The sequence below is a fragment of the Mesoplodon bidens genome (genome assembly GCF_964165515.1).
Source record: "Mesoplodon bidens genome assembly, chromosome: 4".
Classification (NCBI taxonomy): Eukaryota; Metazoa; Chordata; class Mammalia; order Artiodactyla; family Ziphiidae; genus Mesoplodon; species Mesoplodon bidens.
In genome coordinates, this window is record NC_138160.1 from 128,118,753 (window position 1) to 128,136,154 (window position 17,402).

At 36.4% G+C, this 17,402-nt stretch overlaps 1 protein-coding gene across 9 annotated transcripts in view; it reads right to left on the reverse strand.

Moving 5' to 3' along the window:
- The window catches only part of CSNK1A1 (casein kinase 1 alpha 1), a gene marked incomplete at its 3' end in the record, with an annotated part of 49,446 nt that overhangs the window by 17,044 nt on the left and 15,000 nt on the right, over positions 1-17,402 (reverse strand). For 7 of the 9 annotated variants that reach the window (XR_014015512.1, XR_014015513.1, XR_014015515.1 and 4 more), the window contains 4 exons: positions 10,434-10,560; positions 7,305-7,403; positions 4,808-4,891; positions 315-454 (listed from right to left, as the gene is read on the reverse strand). Coding sequence is in view for 4 of the 9 variants with exons in the window: in XM_081230923.1 (XP_081087049.1) it covers positions 315-454; positions 4,808-4,891; positions 7,305-7,403; positions 10,434-10,560 (450 nt within the window). The remainder of the gene's footprint in view (positions 1-314; positions 455-4,807; positions 4,892-7,304; positions 7,404-10,433; positions 10,561-17,402) is intronic. The other 2 variants (XR_014015514.1, XR_014015516.1) reach the window with 1 other exon arrangement.

Here is a 17,402-nt window from a genome sequence, read left to right on the forward strand (position 1 = left end):
ATCAGTATTAAGAAAAAAAGTATTGTCTTTAGCTGCAAAAAGAAACATAAAATTGCATTTATGCTTCTAATTTCCATCATGCAATATTTTCTCCTCAAAAGACAAGCTTCTTTCAACAAAGAAAACAAAAAGGCCTCATTTAATCGGCTTCTCTGCACTGTCCAAAGCAGCAGGTAAAAGGATTAATAAGTGTCTTTAAAATCTTCAGCCAAGAAACAACTTTAGATATTATAAGAAACTAATTAAAATATTTAAAAAAACCATCAATGGCTTTTGCTATGGATTTGATAAACACATGCAGTTTTCAAACTCACCTCTGTTCAATACCAAGATGTGCATTGATGCTAGCATATCGGGCAGTGCCAGTGAGATTTTTATCTTCTCTGTATGGTATGTGTTGCCTTGTCCTGTTGTCTCTGTACTTTTTGGCCAAACCAAAATCAATAAGGAATAACTTTAAAAGAAAATAAAGAGACATTAGGTTTCCAATCTTGTTCAGTTAAACTGCTTCTTACTCATTAAATGATACCTATTCTATTTTGTTCAATTATATCAAAATAAAGCATCATAGACAGAACAGATAATGAACAAACTTAACACTCCAATAAGCTTTTATTAGTCCTCATCAATAAATCAAGTTAAAAAAATACAGTTAAGTCAAGCGGTTGATCCCTGCCAGCTGAACAGTTTCATAGGCCCAGTTCATTACACATTCAGGAGCCTGTCTTTGGAACCTCTAACATAGTGGAGAAATGTATACATGCTCAATAGCAGAGTTGCTGACAAGTGTGCTGTATGCCATAATGAAGCCTGACATCCTGTTACACTGGTAAACAAGCATGGGGTTTTAAAAAACTAGACATAAGCTATCTGGAACTCTTCCATTCTACAAAGGCCACTCTTTAGTATGCCAACAGAATGCTCATTATCTAAAATAAGACAACTCTGAAAGTTGTATATTGACAACAAAACCAAGATTTTTACTTATAATAAATAAGCATTTTAAAACAAGCATGCATTTCATTTTATTTCCAACTGACATTTACGCATGTGAGCAGCTTAAGCTTCTGGAAAATATAACAAGTTGATCTAAAGTCTTAAAAAGCACTTAAGTGGGCTTCCCTGGTGGCGCGGTGGTTGGGAGTCCGCCTGCCGATGCAGGGGACATGGGTTCGTGCCCCGGTCTGGGGGGATCCCGCGTGCCGCGGAGCGGCTGGGCCCGTGGGCCATGGCCGCTGGGACTGCGCGTCCGGGGCCTGTGCTCGTCCGGGGCCTGTGCTCCGCAGCGGGAGAGGCCGCAGCGGTGAGAGGCCCGCGCACCGCAAAAAAAAAAAAAAAAAAGCACTTAAGTATTTATTTATTTAAATAAAGGTGTTTAAATGAGCTAACCAGAAACCAAGCAGTATTTTAGAATAAAATAATGTTTAGTGCTGTTTCATTTATATGGTACACAGGGCGTAAGATACTCATTTATAATGTAGCTAATTTTTAAAATTAATTCAGGTTTACTCTCCATGATTAAAACTTTTATACGAACAAGAAAAAAAACAAAAGTATTTTGGGGGGATAAACCCAAAGTATGTTCACATTTACCTACCTTCTAAATCAAAATAATCTTAACTTAAAATTTTATTTAGCCTTTATCATCAAATCACTTATCAAAAGTTATGTCTACAAAGTTTATCAAGCAAAGCAGGCCTATGTGCTCTTATACTATGTAGCCCTACACTATTCTTTTCTAGTTACACCTACATTTCGTAGTTTTTCTTCCCATTAGGCTGACATTAGGCTCCTTCTGCTGCAGTTTACAGTCTGTGATGTACTGAGAAACATGACCACCTAGCCTGTTAGGGTTTGTGTCAAAAAATAACTAAAGCAAGTTACTGATTTAAGTGAAAAAGATATGACCAAGTGCTTCTTTTAGGAGGATGAAAAATGCATATTTCAGGCAGGCACTATAGTTATACACTGGATGGGAAACGCTGAGGTTTGAGCTTCTGTAACCATGTTGACAATGAAACACTTATTTTAACCTGGTCTACTACAAAGAATGAAGATTAAATTTTCAGTAAAATGTAACTGGATAATGAAAGCTCTTTAGTATGATTAAACTCACTTCTTGAACAACTGAGTTATTATAAAATAGGAACAGGAAAGTTAATGTTATAAAACACTAAGAGAAATAAAATAAAGCTCATACTCTTTAAGTTTCTTTCGATATGAAAATTGGCTCAGTACTCAAATATTAAAATGAGCAAAATATACTTATGTTAAGCAAAACAAAAATTATGACTTAAGTTCTACAGATTCACGCTGAAAAGAAAACAAAGGAAAAACAAACACAAAAGGACATCCAGCTTCATGGCATTTAAAAAGTCTCCTAAAGAATTATGTGGGGGCTTCCCTGGTGGCGCAGTGGTTGAGAGTCTGCCTGCCAATGCAGGCAGGGGACACAGGTTCGTGCCCCAGTCCGGGAAGATCCCACATGCCGCGGAGTGGCTGGGCCCATGAGCCACGGCCGCTGAGCCTGCGCGTCCGGAGCCTGTGCTCCGCAACGGGAGAGGCCACAACAGTGAGAGGCCCGCGTACCGCAAAAAAAAAAAAAAAAAAAAAAAAGAATTATGTGGGTTATGAATAAAAAGTGATTAGGACATAAACTTTCTTCTAAGGATTATTTTCTAAGATTGCTTCCTTTAGTACTCCAAATGGAGGAGAAAACAGGAACAACTCTGACATGGTTATGTCTGATAGTTACATTCATGTCTAGATTCAACAGCTCCATTTGCAACTCAATAACCACTTTCTCACAACTAAAAGACTGCTTTATAAAAACTCAGTGTTCACTAGAGTTCTTTCCTTCTACAATTCTAAAGGACAAAAACCTAACTTATTAAGAAAACAAAAATGGACAAACACTACCTTCTTATCTCAATCCTTAATATCAAAGCAAAAAAATTTTTAATTTTCTCCTCCTATAAAAACTGAAAATGAGTCAGGAAAAGTAATGTCACTGATAAACAAAGGTATCCCATTTTAAGAGCAAACAACTGAAAACTACTTAAAATTTAAAATCTCTTGATAGTTCATTACCTTCTGGTACCTATCATGCTTCTTTAGTCGCTCTCTATGCACTGAATTTAAAACGAGTAAAAACATATAAAATGGGAAATATTTACATGAAACCATGTGATACCAAGGATACAACCCAATAGCCGCAGATATGTAAAGGTAAAACAAAAAAAAGGAAAAGTCAGTATTCAACATCATAAAATAATGTGTTTTTATAGGTCTGCATATGCAAAGAGACATTTAAACTCTTCGGTTGTCAAGCTGCTTTTCTGTGGGTTTTAACTACATGTTCTAAGTAAAATTTGTGGCTGTTTTAAAGAATGCAGCATATTTTTCAAAGGAATGTGGAAATGAGTTAATGTTGGGTATGCTGGGATAACTCCATTCAGCAGACGTGCATTTTCTTCAGAAACGCTACTGCCAATTTTAGTTTTTGGTATTTACAACAGTTTTTCTCCTAACCAGGAGTCACATTTTCCTGCCCTTCAGAAAATTCACAATATTATTTTTCCTTATAACCCAGAAAACCTATTATTAAATAACTATGTTATAAAATATAAGTAAAATGTGTGAATGTATACGGATAAGTAAAAATAGGGCAGTAAAGTTGCCTTACAACGTACCTAATTACCCACCATCCTCCCTCTCTGCCCAACCAAGACCTAGTTACCACAGTTGGTATTTCTTTGTGAATAAAAATAAAATTGAATTCCTGAAACCTTTTTAACAGTGGGAGAACGTAGTTCCTGAAATAATGCTGGGCAGTATGGAAAAGGATTAAATGATTACCCAGATGATACTTGTGGTTTAATAACGGAACTACAAAGTATGCTCACATATCAAATGCAACTTTTTTCCTTTTCTGATTACTTATGTCAATACTTACTTCTCAGTGTATACTAAGTTGATAAAGATTCGTTCATTCAGGAGCTTCAAAGATTAAGTACCTAAATGGTGTGGTTTTTAAAAATTATTTTCCCTTGTTTATCTGAAAATTCATACAGTAATAAAGCTATCTAACTTCTACAAAAGTAAATATGAAGAGTTCTGCTTGCATTTAAAAAATATTTGGAAAGTTATTGGAGTGTTTAGCCTGCTAAACACTAAATCATCAGGTTATGCATCTGTTTATTTTATTTATGTGTTACTGATGGTAATTGATAAGTGCTTCAGTTATCATTATGTTGTTAGAATACCGTATATTCTAGTTCCAGAGCATATAATGCTCTTTAAGCATTTTATGCCACTTGTTTGAAGCTGAGAGAATTCTTATATTGAGGTAATCAATTCTAGAAAAACTAGATCTGAAATCTGATCTACACTTACCTAAAGTACGCTAGGGGAAGGGGAAGAGTTGACGCAGAATATCATTCAGCAGTAATGCAACTCCAAATTATTTTTAAAAATTGAACAGTCTATCTCAAGTTTACCATTAGGTAAAGAATTTCAATGGTAGACCAACACATTTCCTCATGTGGATGTTAGAGATCTAAACATAATCCTGTTTTCATTTAGGTTTTCTCTAAATTTTACAAACTTTAAGCAAAAGCCACAAAGAAACATCTTAGTAATGTTATATGTTTGCCAAGTATGTCTGAATAATGCCAACGTAAGAGGTGCTTGAGCAAGATCTACATTCTCCAGAATTAAAACAAAACAAAAATATTCAAAATAAAACAGTAAGAAAGAAAAGCACATGAATTTGGGATTGAGGTTGGAATAGGAGACAGTTTCAGACCTGGTTTAATCCTGAGAAAGATGGGTCCTGAGAAGTACTAACAGTCATGCTTCTTTTCCTCTTCCCCACTGGAGATTCTAAACACTAAACAGACAATAGAGGGTGGCAGTGCATCAAACAGTATTGCTTACATTGCAACAATGGCCGGCGCAGACAGGCAACACCGAGGCATTAGAGAAAGAACAGGGTAGCCAAATGCCATCCTTCTTCCACCAAGCACTGTAGCTTCTCAGTTTTCCAAATAAGAATCACATGCTTAAGAACATTTGAATTCTGGAAAATACTCAGGTTTTTAATGCCACTATATTGTGTCACTGCCTGAAACAGGGATAGCAATGGTGACATTTGGCTCTTTAATTTATTAATAAAAAAGGAGGGAATTTGGATCTGCAATCTTTGGTACCACAATCTGCCCTTCCCCTAAAAAAGATTGTACAGGGGAAAAAAATCTTCAGTAAGGAAGAGGTAGAAGGCATTTAGTCACCTTAAAATTTATTTTCATAAGCATGCAGGGCTGATTACTGGAAGAGATGAGCAAATTCACTATGATTGGAGTGACTACTCCTAAATATCAAATTCAGAACAATTTTCCAAATAAGAAATTTGACTTTAAAAATCAACCTCAAAAGCGCCCCCCACCCAACTCTTTACCCACAAATAGAAAACTACTGAAACAAGCTGACCAAAGAATCCAGTCTCATACAACTGGCATATTTCAAACTACAATACAGAGAACACTAAAAACCAACTACATAAACAAAACACTAATCTAAAATGTTCAAGAACAACATTTAGAATTTGTATCTTAGGTAAAACACTGCACTTCTAACCCTAGGGTCTCTCTGAATCTGTTTAACAGCAAAGCAACTTCACAATATTCTTTTTAATATCGCTAAAAGAGGATACAAGATTCTAAAAAGGTTTACGTATCACTGGTCAATTTGGATTTCCTAACACAACTATGTGATTAATAAGCTATTTTAAAGGGGGGGAAAAAGCAAAGAGGTATTATCTAGGCCATCATTAAATTTAAGACAAAAACCATGTACTGCAATGTCAACATGCAGAACACGGATCACATGAGGATAATGGGTCTTTAGCAGGAAGAAAATGGGAAGAAAAGGGCTGGGAAATGGTCAAAAGATTAGGGTCATACTGACAAAATTGCCCCCCAAAATTAAAACTAGTAATTTTTCAATTAAATTACCAGGTTTTATAGTAACAATTAAGAACCTGGATGCTTCAAAGAGAGAAGCCACATTACATTAAAAAAAAAAAAAGATGCAATTGGGAATGGCAAGAAAGGTTGTATGTAGATTTAAACACCTTCTATTATTTAAAGCTCAGCTTTCAACAAAAAAATTTTAATTCCTAAAACTTGGTCAGACCAACATTAATGTCTCACGCATTAACAAATAACACCAGTTCTAATGGTAATGGCTCCAAGTTGGCATTCATACAGGCAAACAAAGGTAAACATTTATAGCTAGACCTAGAAACACCAAACATTCCCTAATGGTTTAATAAAACAAATGGGAATGTTCCTTCCAAAAACAAAACAAAACAAAAAACACAAAAAACAAAAAACCCCCAAGTTGTCCTGAAGTTGAGAATTTCTATCAGATCATCAGATCGTAACATGTTTAGTGCATTGCCAATGCTGCCTGTCTGCCCGAGCTCAACATTGAATAAAAAAAGCAATTCACTCAGTAAAACTAATCATTGCAGAAAAAATTCAACACAATTAGTTTTTAACTGCAATCATGCGTCACTAGCTAAAACCCAATCACCCCATAAATTCAACCATTCTGCAGCCCCCAATGAACACTAATTTCATTGTATGTATGTTCATTTCACTTGTCTACACTTCCCTTTGAAAAGGAGAGGAGAAGAGGGGTGGAGACCCCACCCAACTTGGCACCCAAATAAGAAACTGTCAACTACTTTTGAAGCAGGCCCAAAAGTTATCCTTTTGAATACACAAATCCAAGGACTGAAGAATTCTCATTATCAACCATGCTTAGTCAGCAAATGTTAACGCCATGGTGACAGATGGGTCAGTGGTTCCCACGCTGGCACAAGCACATATATTACAAAAACCCACACTTCAGAGACAAAGGTTAAAATCTGATTTTTAGCATTCAGGAAGAAAAGTACATGGGGTTTTTTGTTTGTTTTTTTGTTTGCTAGCTATTCGAATGAATGAAAAATAGATACAACTGTTCAATAGTTAAATAATATAGATGATTACATTTCACTATAAGCCCTTGGAATTTTATATTTCCATATAAATAACTAACCTTGGTTGGGTAAGTTGGAGAGAATTTATTTCAAGTTATTAAGTTAATAGATTATCCTTCTAGTACAATCTTTTAAAGCAATTATCAATAGCAAATTCAACTTACTATGACTCTTAATTTAAAGACTGAAAGTTCACCAAAGCAATTCTTGAAGTTTTTTACTCTTTGTTCCTTCATGCAAAGAACATGTGACTAACCTTATTACAGTGACGCCCAATACCCATTAAGAAGTTATCTGGTTTAATGTCTCTGTGTATAAAGTTCTTTGTATGCACATATTCAATTCTACTGATCATCTGGAAAAAAAGGGAGGAGGAGAGAAAATTAAGTGATTTGTATTAAGTGACAAAACATTATTTCTCAATTACTTCAATATGCCAATTATTTTTCAAGATCACAGGTATACTTTATTAACTTTATTTAGAGTTCACAAAGACAGTGCTAGTCAAAATTAAAAAGAAAGGGCAACCAGGCACTGCATTTACCTCTAGATTGATGGATATATAAGCATAAACCAGAAGTGTTCTTTAGGCTTATTCTTTCTTTCAATATTAATGATTATAAACATGATAGTAGCAAAACATGACCTGATAGCAAAAAATGGTTTTATTTTTAAATTACAAAAGTAATACATTTAGAATTGTTTCAGTTGTTGTAATAAATTATATAAAGTAAAAGCCAATCCTATGCCTCCTGACGTACCTATATAAAAACAGCCTGCTACCGCCCAGATCTATTTCCATGCTCTTATATACATACACACATAAACTCACTTGTGCTTGGGAGTAAGGGGTGTTGACCAACTGATATAGTAGCTATAAGTTGTTGTTATTGCTTTAAATTGAAATAGAAACAGTGCACTCACTTTATTCCTGTTCACTTGTTTTTAACTAATTATAACCCAAATATTCCTGGAAGTTGGTACCATACAATGTAAGCATGTAACTTTTTATACAAATGGGGACATACACATGCTGGGTTTCCTTTCTTGCATGCTTTTTGGACTCTCCCATGATTTTTCTCCATACTTGTATGATCATATTCCAAAACTGAATAATAAACATACCATTCTAACAAGCTTTTCTTAATTTCTTGGAAATTCTGCCTCGTCAAGTGGTATGGTCTTAGTATACTTTTTAATGGCTATAAGTATTCTATGGCACAGATGGAAGTACTCCCCAATTATCCCCTAACTCACAGTATTCCCATTATTTCCAATATTCTCCCACCATAAACAATCATGCTATTAATAATACTCAAATATATCCATACCTACTAGTGCTTTTATTTCTATGGGTTATAAATCCCATACTATTACAGCAGAATTGCTGGGCTGAAAGGTATGTATTTTTTTCATTTTGATAGGTGCCATCAGACTGCCCTTCAAAATATCCTATAACAACTCATTTTTTTCAGCAGTAGTGTTCTTTCTCCCACTAGCAAAGTTATTTCAGTTCTTTCTAAATTTTGCCAATTTGACAGGTACTGACCTCGCTTATTTCCCTAACAGTTTGGAAACCTGCTCGTTTTTACTGACCTTTTGGATTTAGTACTATTCTATGAACTGTCAATCTATATTTGTCCAGTATTCTTTTGGCTTGTCCTTTTCTTGCCAATTTTTAAGAATTCTTTGCATACAACAATCTTTTATCAGTCATTTGTTATATAAATAGATTTAAATTTTGAAAAATTTGTCTTAACTCTGGCATCTCTTCTATAATAGTTTTAATTTCCAAATTATCAACTATGTCTACCTTTTCTGTAAAATACTTACAAGTTGTATTTGAAAGTGTTTTCCATGTGCAAAGACTGCCAACATTATCTTTCTACCCATATGTTCTTGCCCTTCTAGTAGTATATGTTAGGATTCTATTTTTTACTTGGCCTCATTTTCTCTAGAGCTTTTATCACCATGGATATACAGATTCTAAATCTTACTCCTCTACCTTGGCAAATGTCTTTTGAAGCCAAATTGTAATCTCTGGCTTAAACTATTCATACTCTCAAGGAAGTAGATGTATACAATGCTCAAATAGCATCTTTAGGTACAGCAGCAACTCATATATTAAAGAAGTAAAACAAAACCGCTGGCTCGCTTATGTACATATTTGTCCTAGCTAAGTAATACCCATAATTAAACTATGAGTATTAACTCACAGGGGAAAGGTGGGGCAAAAGACAAATTAATAGCACAAACTACAGACTACTTCAAGTGTTGCCTGTCATCTACAGAGCAAGACTCGGCTGTTTCCTTCTTAAACAAATGCTTTCCTGCAACCCCCTTTCCTAAATTACATTCTTTCTCTGATGTTACTAGTGTATCCAATATAAAGACTTCTATGACAGAACCCTTCAATTTTTCTCCACTAAACTCTGCACTCCTAGAGAGAAGAGACTAGTTCTTATTCTTCTTTGTACATCCCAGTGTTAAGTACAATGGCAGGCCCCGAATAAATGTTCACTGTATGAATGCCTATGTGTTAGTGAGCCTACAGAATACAAACTCTTTTATTAAGATTCATTCACATGTCATATTAAGAGGTTTTAATCATAAATTCCTTGACATTTACCTATTATCTTTGACCGTATTATCTGTTTCCTCAAGGCTTGTTCCTGACCCTATTATTCCCCACCTTAAAATTCTTTAAAACTAATTTTCTTTATTTCCTTTAGTTCAAAAAAGTCTAATCTTTGGCTTTAAAACAATTTCATCTAATCTCCAGCCAATGAATAAATCTAATTCATGACATAAAAATTTCCCTGGTTTTGCTTAACTATTACCAATGGCCGAGAATCCTTTACTTCAAGAGCATCTACCTGGTCAAAAATTATTCCTTAAATTACTTCAGTACCTTATTTTCCTCAAAAATACACCTTTCATAAGGATTCAACACATAATACATAGCATTCGATTTGCTTAATTTAAACAAAATTTCAATATATACATATTTATGTATATTTATATACACAAAAACACTCCAAATCCTTTCTTCGAACAAAATCTTATAAGGAAACCTGCTATATTCAACACTAAAACAAATACACTCTATCTGATGGGAGCAGCTTGAAAACTCCTACTCTACAGGTGAGTAATAAACCAGTATAATCCGTTTTTGTCCTATACCCATGGGAAAACATCTACAAGTCATATTAGAGTAATACACTTGAATGACTATACCTTACTATGGATCTTTTTTTGCTGATCCAAACGTTAAACAGTGACACATAGGACTACAATTCTCTGGTTTACACACAATTAAATTATAGTTAAGTAGTGGTAAACAGTAGTATTTCTTAGTTTTTATTCTCATAGAAGCTTCACATACCTGGTCAGCTAACATAAGTACAGTTTTCATTGTGAACCTTCTTGAACAGAAATTGAAGAGGTCTTCGAGGCTGGGTCCAAGAAGATCCATGACTAGCACATTGTAGTCTTTTTCCTGACCATACCACCTAATAAAATGAAAGGGGGAAAAGGGAGGGCATTATAAAAAGCTGATTATCACTTAACATCACCAAATTTTAAAAAATTTGAATAAGATAGTTTTTCCTCTCTGGTTAGGTTTTATTTAGGGTTAAGTTTTCCACTATTCAGTTGATGAACTCACTGACTGACTACATTGCCCAACACAAGGTAAAGAGATTTTTTCCTGTCAAGCAACCCATTGTCCAATTAACTCAGTACTTGTGTGGCAGCCTTAACATTCCTCTTAACCAGGGCAGCTGAATTCTATATCCATCCACCACTGATTCCTGAGACCATGGGCAAGTTTCTTAACCTCACCTGGTCTTACTTTTTAACTGAAGAAATGAAGGAGATTCTACTAGTCATTCCAAAACGTTTCAGAAAGCAAAGATCCCTTTTACTATAACTCATGTTCCATTTCCTACCAAGTTGTATTAATAAGGAGTCACATTTTTGCTTAGTTCCCGATCACAGAAAACAATCATATTACCACAAAGATGACATTTGCTTTTTACTGGAAGAATCATGCTTTAATTATCCGTTGCTATATTACTGTGGATATACAATTTGTCCCCAATAACTCTAGGTATATCAACTGCTAATTTCAGGGACTACAAGAACTGGAAATCACTGCAATAAATGATTTCAAGTTTCTGTGTGCCTCTAAGTCTGGTAAGGGTAATTTCCTGAAAATAAGCACTACCATTTTTATTTCAAACTTATCTAGATTATGAATTTTGCTTGAGGGACATCCCTGGAGGTCCAGTGGTTGGTTGCGATTCCATGCTTCCACTGCAGGCGGCACGGGTTCGATCGCCGGTCAGGGAACTAAGATCTTTTATGCCATGTGGCACAGCCCAAAAAAAGAAAAAAAAAAGGCATTTTGCCATTATTTAAAATGTTTAAAAACAAAAAACAAAAAACGAGGAAGTTATTTTAAAGCTAGACCGGAGTGATTTCTTTGTTAACTCTAATAAGAAATGATACCTGGATTTACCATTTGAGAAGTTTATGTGTTTTTAAAATATTCAAAAGGGAAAAAGGCTTAAAAAAATCTGTGTTGAAGGCATTAATGAGTATCAGTTTAGTGGAAAACTGTTCAGTGTTTTTGGTTTGTTTTATAATTTTGTTTATTTATTTCTTTTTGGCTGCGTTGGGTCTTCATTGCTGCACGTGGGCTTTCCCTAGTTGCAGCGAGCGGGGGTACACTTCGTTGTGGTGCGCGGGCTTCTCGTTGTGGTGGCTGCTCTTGTTGTGGAGTACAGGCTCTAGGCGCACGGGCTCAGCAGTTGTGTGGCACATGGGCTTAGTTGCTCCGCAGAATGTGGGATCTTCCTGGAGCAGGGATCGAACCCATGTCGCCTTCATTGGCAGGCGGATTCTTAACCACCGCGCCACCAAGGAAGTCCCCTGTTTAGAGTTTTTAGTGCTATTTCTTTTTTAAAATTTTGCTTTAGTATATTATTTTGTTATAAAAGAAAATTAAGACTGAAACTAGAGAATGGGGATTTAGTATCTTAATAACTATATTTTTCTAGAAAATGCAAAACCAGCTACTTAAGCATGGTCTCATATTCAGATCCAATGAATACGCTCCCTAGAGAATCTTATGTAAAAGATCTTAAGGTGACTAGGCTTAGAAAGCTCACATTCCTTCCTATGCTTTTGCTTCAGCTGTTCCCGAGGACTACTACTTCGCAAACATGATACACGAATAACTACCATCGAACACACAAAGGAATTCATTTTCACATGTCTCTGCAGAAAAAGGTAGCCTGATGGGGAAAGTTTCTGCTTGACCTTATAGAGATTGTGCCCACTAGCCTAAGAAAAGCAACAGATGTACCAATCTGCTAATGGCAGAGTTGATCTGCCCTTATTGTATCTAAAACTATGTTCAAAGCTGCTGCAATTATCCCTTTTCAATCCTTTATTTTCCATATAGGAATTCAACACCCTTCATAAACATTCCAACATTTATCAACACTTGAAAGAAAAGCTCACAGTGGTGGGTTTAAGAATCTGCCTTCCAATGCAGGGGACACGGGTTTGATCCCCGGTTGGGGAACTAAGATCCCACATGCCAGGGGGCAACTAAGCCTGCGTGCCACAACTACTGAGCCCGGGTGCCACAACTACTGAGCACTTGCACCACAAATAGAGAGAAGCCCGTGAGCAGAAATTAAGAGCCCTCTCACCATGATGAAAGATCCCACGTGCCACAAGTAAGACCCGACACAGCCAAATAAATAAATAAATATTAAAAAAAAAAAAAAGATAAGTGGGGCTTCCCTGGTGGCGCAGTGGTTGAGAGTCCGCCTGCCGATGCAGGGGACACTGGTTCGCGCCCCGGTCCGGGAAGATCCCACATGCCGCGGAGCGGCTGGGCCCGTGAGCCATGGCCGCTAAGCTTGTGCGTCCGGAGCCTGTGCTCCGCAACAGGAGAGGCCACAACAGTGAGAGGCCCGCGTACCGCAAAAAAAAAAAAAAAAAAAAAAAATCTAATTTATCTAGGTTTTAAAGAAAAATAAATGATTCTATAAAAAAACACCAAATCCAGAAAGAGCTAAGGGAAGTCACTAAAAATCAAAGGGAAAAGAGAAAGCACAAATCAACTCTCATAAGACTACATCTCATGTCTACATCAACAAATTTGTACCAATGACTCCCTAACAAAATTACAATAAAGTGAATTTTACAACCATCCAACCCAAACAACAAACTTGAAATGTCAAAGGCACAAATTCATACTTCACATCTTCATGCAATCACACAATTTCATAAAGCACTTTGTGGGAAGTCATATGTAAAGTAAGCCTTTAACAGAATACTCTCATAATAATTAGAAACAAGAGGGAATTAGATGAATTCGGAAACACACTTTAAAAAAATAAACAAGTTATTAGGCATTTTTCTCCATATTGCTTAAGTGTATGAGTTTAAGACATAGCCCCTATTCTCAATATCAAGAAGATAATCCATAAAAAAACAACTAAAACATAAATGATTCAAAGGCATTTTCCTCCATGGTGCAACTATGGCACTTCTAAAATAATCAGGTCTTTCCTCTTAGAAATTGGTATTATAACTCTTTAAACCTAAGTGACAGGTGTTTCTTTCATTCTTCCTTTTGATCTCAAGGAATATATAACTTATTTCTCTAAACCTAACACCTCACACCCTCCCCATCTGTGCTTTCCACCTTTGTAACCCATCCCGACATTATTACACACAGATTAGGAGCCAGGAACAGCCTTCTGCTTATCCAAATCCTACTTACTCAGTTTCTACCTTCACCTCCACCTTTTCCACTTTTATTCTGCAAGCTGCTAACTCTCCATTTTCAATTGCAACATCCTAATACCCAGCTGCCAAAGATATCTTCCTTAAGTAGCCTATCCCACATTGGTCTCCCGTTTCACAGAATTCCTATAACCACTGACTACTGCTTATATCCAAGATCTAACCCCTTGACAATACAAATATCCCGGTACTGTTACTTTGGCGTTTCTCTCTCTACACCTGTAAGATAAAACCTACTGTTTGTCTTATGTCTTCATAGAACCTGGGTAATGAGCAAGCACTAAGCTGATTCTCTGAGATCATTTAAGTTTGCAGACAATCTGAAACCCATAAACATGAAAACCTCACTCCTATTCTCCACTTTCGAGGTGCCTTCAACCAGAAACTCAGGTCTTATCTTTAGACATTTTTCAACATAAGCAGCAATGTGTTGCTACTAAGTACACTATGGTAAAGTAATGTGCACACTGTAGGTAACTCAGATACTTACGAGATTAAAAACAAACTGGTTTGATTTGGACCTTATTCTTCCTATCAAAAGATGCAGAAGAATCAAGTAATTTAATGGATAAAAGTTAAAAAAGGGGGGGGGGCAGGGTCTCATTTACTGTTTGTTTGTTTCAAATCAATGTCTTTAGACTTAGTGTTGCCTGACCAATCAAGGAAGTAGGCCAAGGAATGTGAGCTCGCAACTTAGAAAACCATCATTTCTTACCGAGAGCATAAAAAAGGTACCTTAAGGTCTGAAGAAGATGCTAAGAGAAGGCAAGGTCTGTCTGTCTGATCTTATTTCCTTCCTCTAAACCCATATCCAAACTAATTCTAGTTAAAAAATTAAGAAACAGATAAAAAGCACAAGCCTAAGATAATACATGCACAGTCAATAGGGCTGACCAAAAAATGCTAACAGAATTCAGAAAAAGCAAACAATCAGTGGGAACTACATCTGTCCAAAGAAAGAAACCTAGTGAAAATGGTCTGTTACCAGTCAGATCCTGAAGGAGGGATAATATTTTGATAGGTAAGGTAGAAAAAGATGTGCTAAGGGCTTCCCTGGTGGTGCAGTAGTTAAGAATCCACCTGCCAATGCAGGGGACACGGGTTCGAGCCCCGGTCCGGGAAGATCCCACATGCCGCGGAGCAGCTAAGCCTTGTGTGCCACAACTACTGAGCCTATGCTCTAGAGCCCATGAACCACAACTACTGAAGCCCGTGTGCCTAGAGCCCGTGCTCCACAGCAAGAGAAGCCACTGCAATGAGAAGCCCACGCACCACAACGAAGAGTAGACCCCGCTCGCCGCAACTAGAGAAACCCCGTGTGCAGCAATGAAGACCCAACACAGCCAAAAATAAATTAAAAAAAAAAAAAAAAAGATGTGCTAGGCAGAGAGAGGCAAGAATATAGACCATGGGCTCGCATAAAGGGGCGAATCAAAGTGACTGATAGTTTGGGGCTATATTATAGACTCTTGAATACCAGGCTAATGTGCTTTAAATTCTATAGATAACTGAGGAATTATCAGTGGAGTATGGCTGGGACATAATATAATTAAGTATTAAGAGTTGGCCTTGGTATCGGTATGCAATATGGAAACTGGGGAGTAGGGGAAGGAGTGACAATGACATGAGAACCAATTAGAAGAGTTATATTATAGTTGAGATGTGGAGCTAGAGGTTTCTTTTCTCTAATAAATCTCGATGAAAATGGAAATACCTTAGAAAAGAAATAAAATGACTGAAATGAAATATTTTAGGTATTGCTATGAGACCCAAGGACTTCCAAGAATAGTAAATCAGTGTAATTATCGTAAATACTCAGTTCAGATTAAAGGACCTAAATATGCCCATCCCTGTAACAATAACAAGAGAAAAAAGAACATTTGTTTAACGTAGGTCTTCCCCCTCTGACTTGATTGGTGACAGTTAATTTTATGCATCAACCCGACTGGGCTAAGGGATTCTGAAATAGCTGGTAAAACATAAAACAGTTCGTGAAGGTATCTCCAGAAGAGATTAGCATCTGAATGACAGGCTAAGTAAAGAAAATCACCCTCCCTAAAGTGGGGTACCTGAACAGAATAAAAAGGCAGAGGAAGAGAAATTTCCCTCTCTGCTAGAGCTGAAACATTCATCTTCCATCTTCTGCTCTAGGACATCCGTGCTCTTGGTTTTCAGAACTTAGGACTCAAACTGGGACGTAAATCATTGGCTCCCCTGGTCTCAGGTCTTTAGGCTTGATCCAGAACTACACTGCTGGTTTTCCTGGGCTTCCAGCTTATAGACCACAGGTCATGGGACTTCCTTTTTTTTTTTTTTTTTTTGAATTTTATTTTTTATACAGCAGGTTCTTATTAGTTATCTATTTTATACATATTAGTATATATATGTCAGTCAAAATCTCCCAATTCATCCCACAACCACCCCCCACTACCACTTTACCCCCTTGGTGTCCACATGTTTGTTTTCTACATCTGTGTCTCTATTTCTGCCCTGCAAAGCAGTTCATCTGTACCATTTTTCTAGGTTCCACATACATGCATTAATATACGATATTTGTTTTTCTCTTTCTGACTTACTTCACTCTGTATGACAGTCTCTAGATCCATCCACGTCTCTACAAATGACCCAATTTTGTTCCTTTTTGTGGCTGAGTAATATTCTATTGTATATATGTACCACATCTTCTTTATCCATTCGTCTGTCGATGGGCATTTAGTTTGCTTCCAGGTCATGGGACTTCTTAGCGTCCATAATCGTGTGAGCAAATCCCTCATAATAAATCTCTTTCTGTCTACCTATAAATATATCTCGCTTTATTGCTCTTTGCAGGTATCACATTTCTTACAAATTGTGGCAACCATGCCTTGAACAAATCCATCGGCACCATTTTTCCAACAGTACATGCTCACTTTGTGTCTTTGTCACATTTTTATATTTTCGTTATTATTATATTTGTTATGGTGATGATCTGTGATCTTTATTTTTGATTTTGATCTTTATTTTGATTTATTATTGCAAAAAGTTACCACTCACTGAAAGCGCAGATGATGGTTAGCACTTTTTGGGCAATAAAGTATTTTTAAATTAAGGTAGGTACAATTTTTTTGGACATAATGCTATTGCACACCTGATAGACTACAGTATAGTGTAAACATAATTTTTAATGTGTGACTTTGCTTTACTGTGGTATTCTGGAACTGAACCCATAATAACTCTGAGGTATGCCTGTATATATGATCCATCGGTTCTGTATTTTTGGAGAATCCTAGTACAATAGGGGCGGCCATTTTATGTCTTGTTCGCAACTCTATATTCCCAGCATCCAGCACAATGCCTTACATGCAGGAAATGATCAGTAACATTTGCTGAATTAAAGAATAAAAAGCTATATTAGAGGTTTTTACCAGGCTAGGGCATGCGTGACATGGCAGATGAGGAAAACGAAACAAGGAATACAAAAATACTACCTGTACCGAAAGTATAAAGTCATCAGGAAGCATCTACTCATCTTTGATTCAAATAAGTC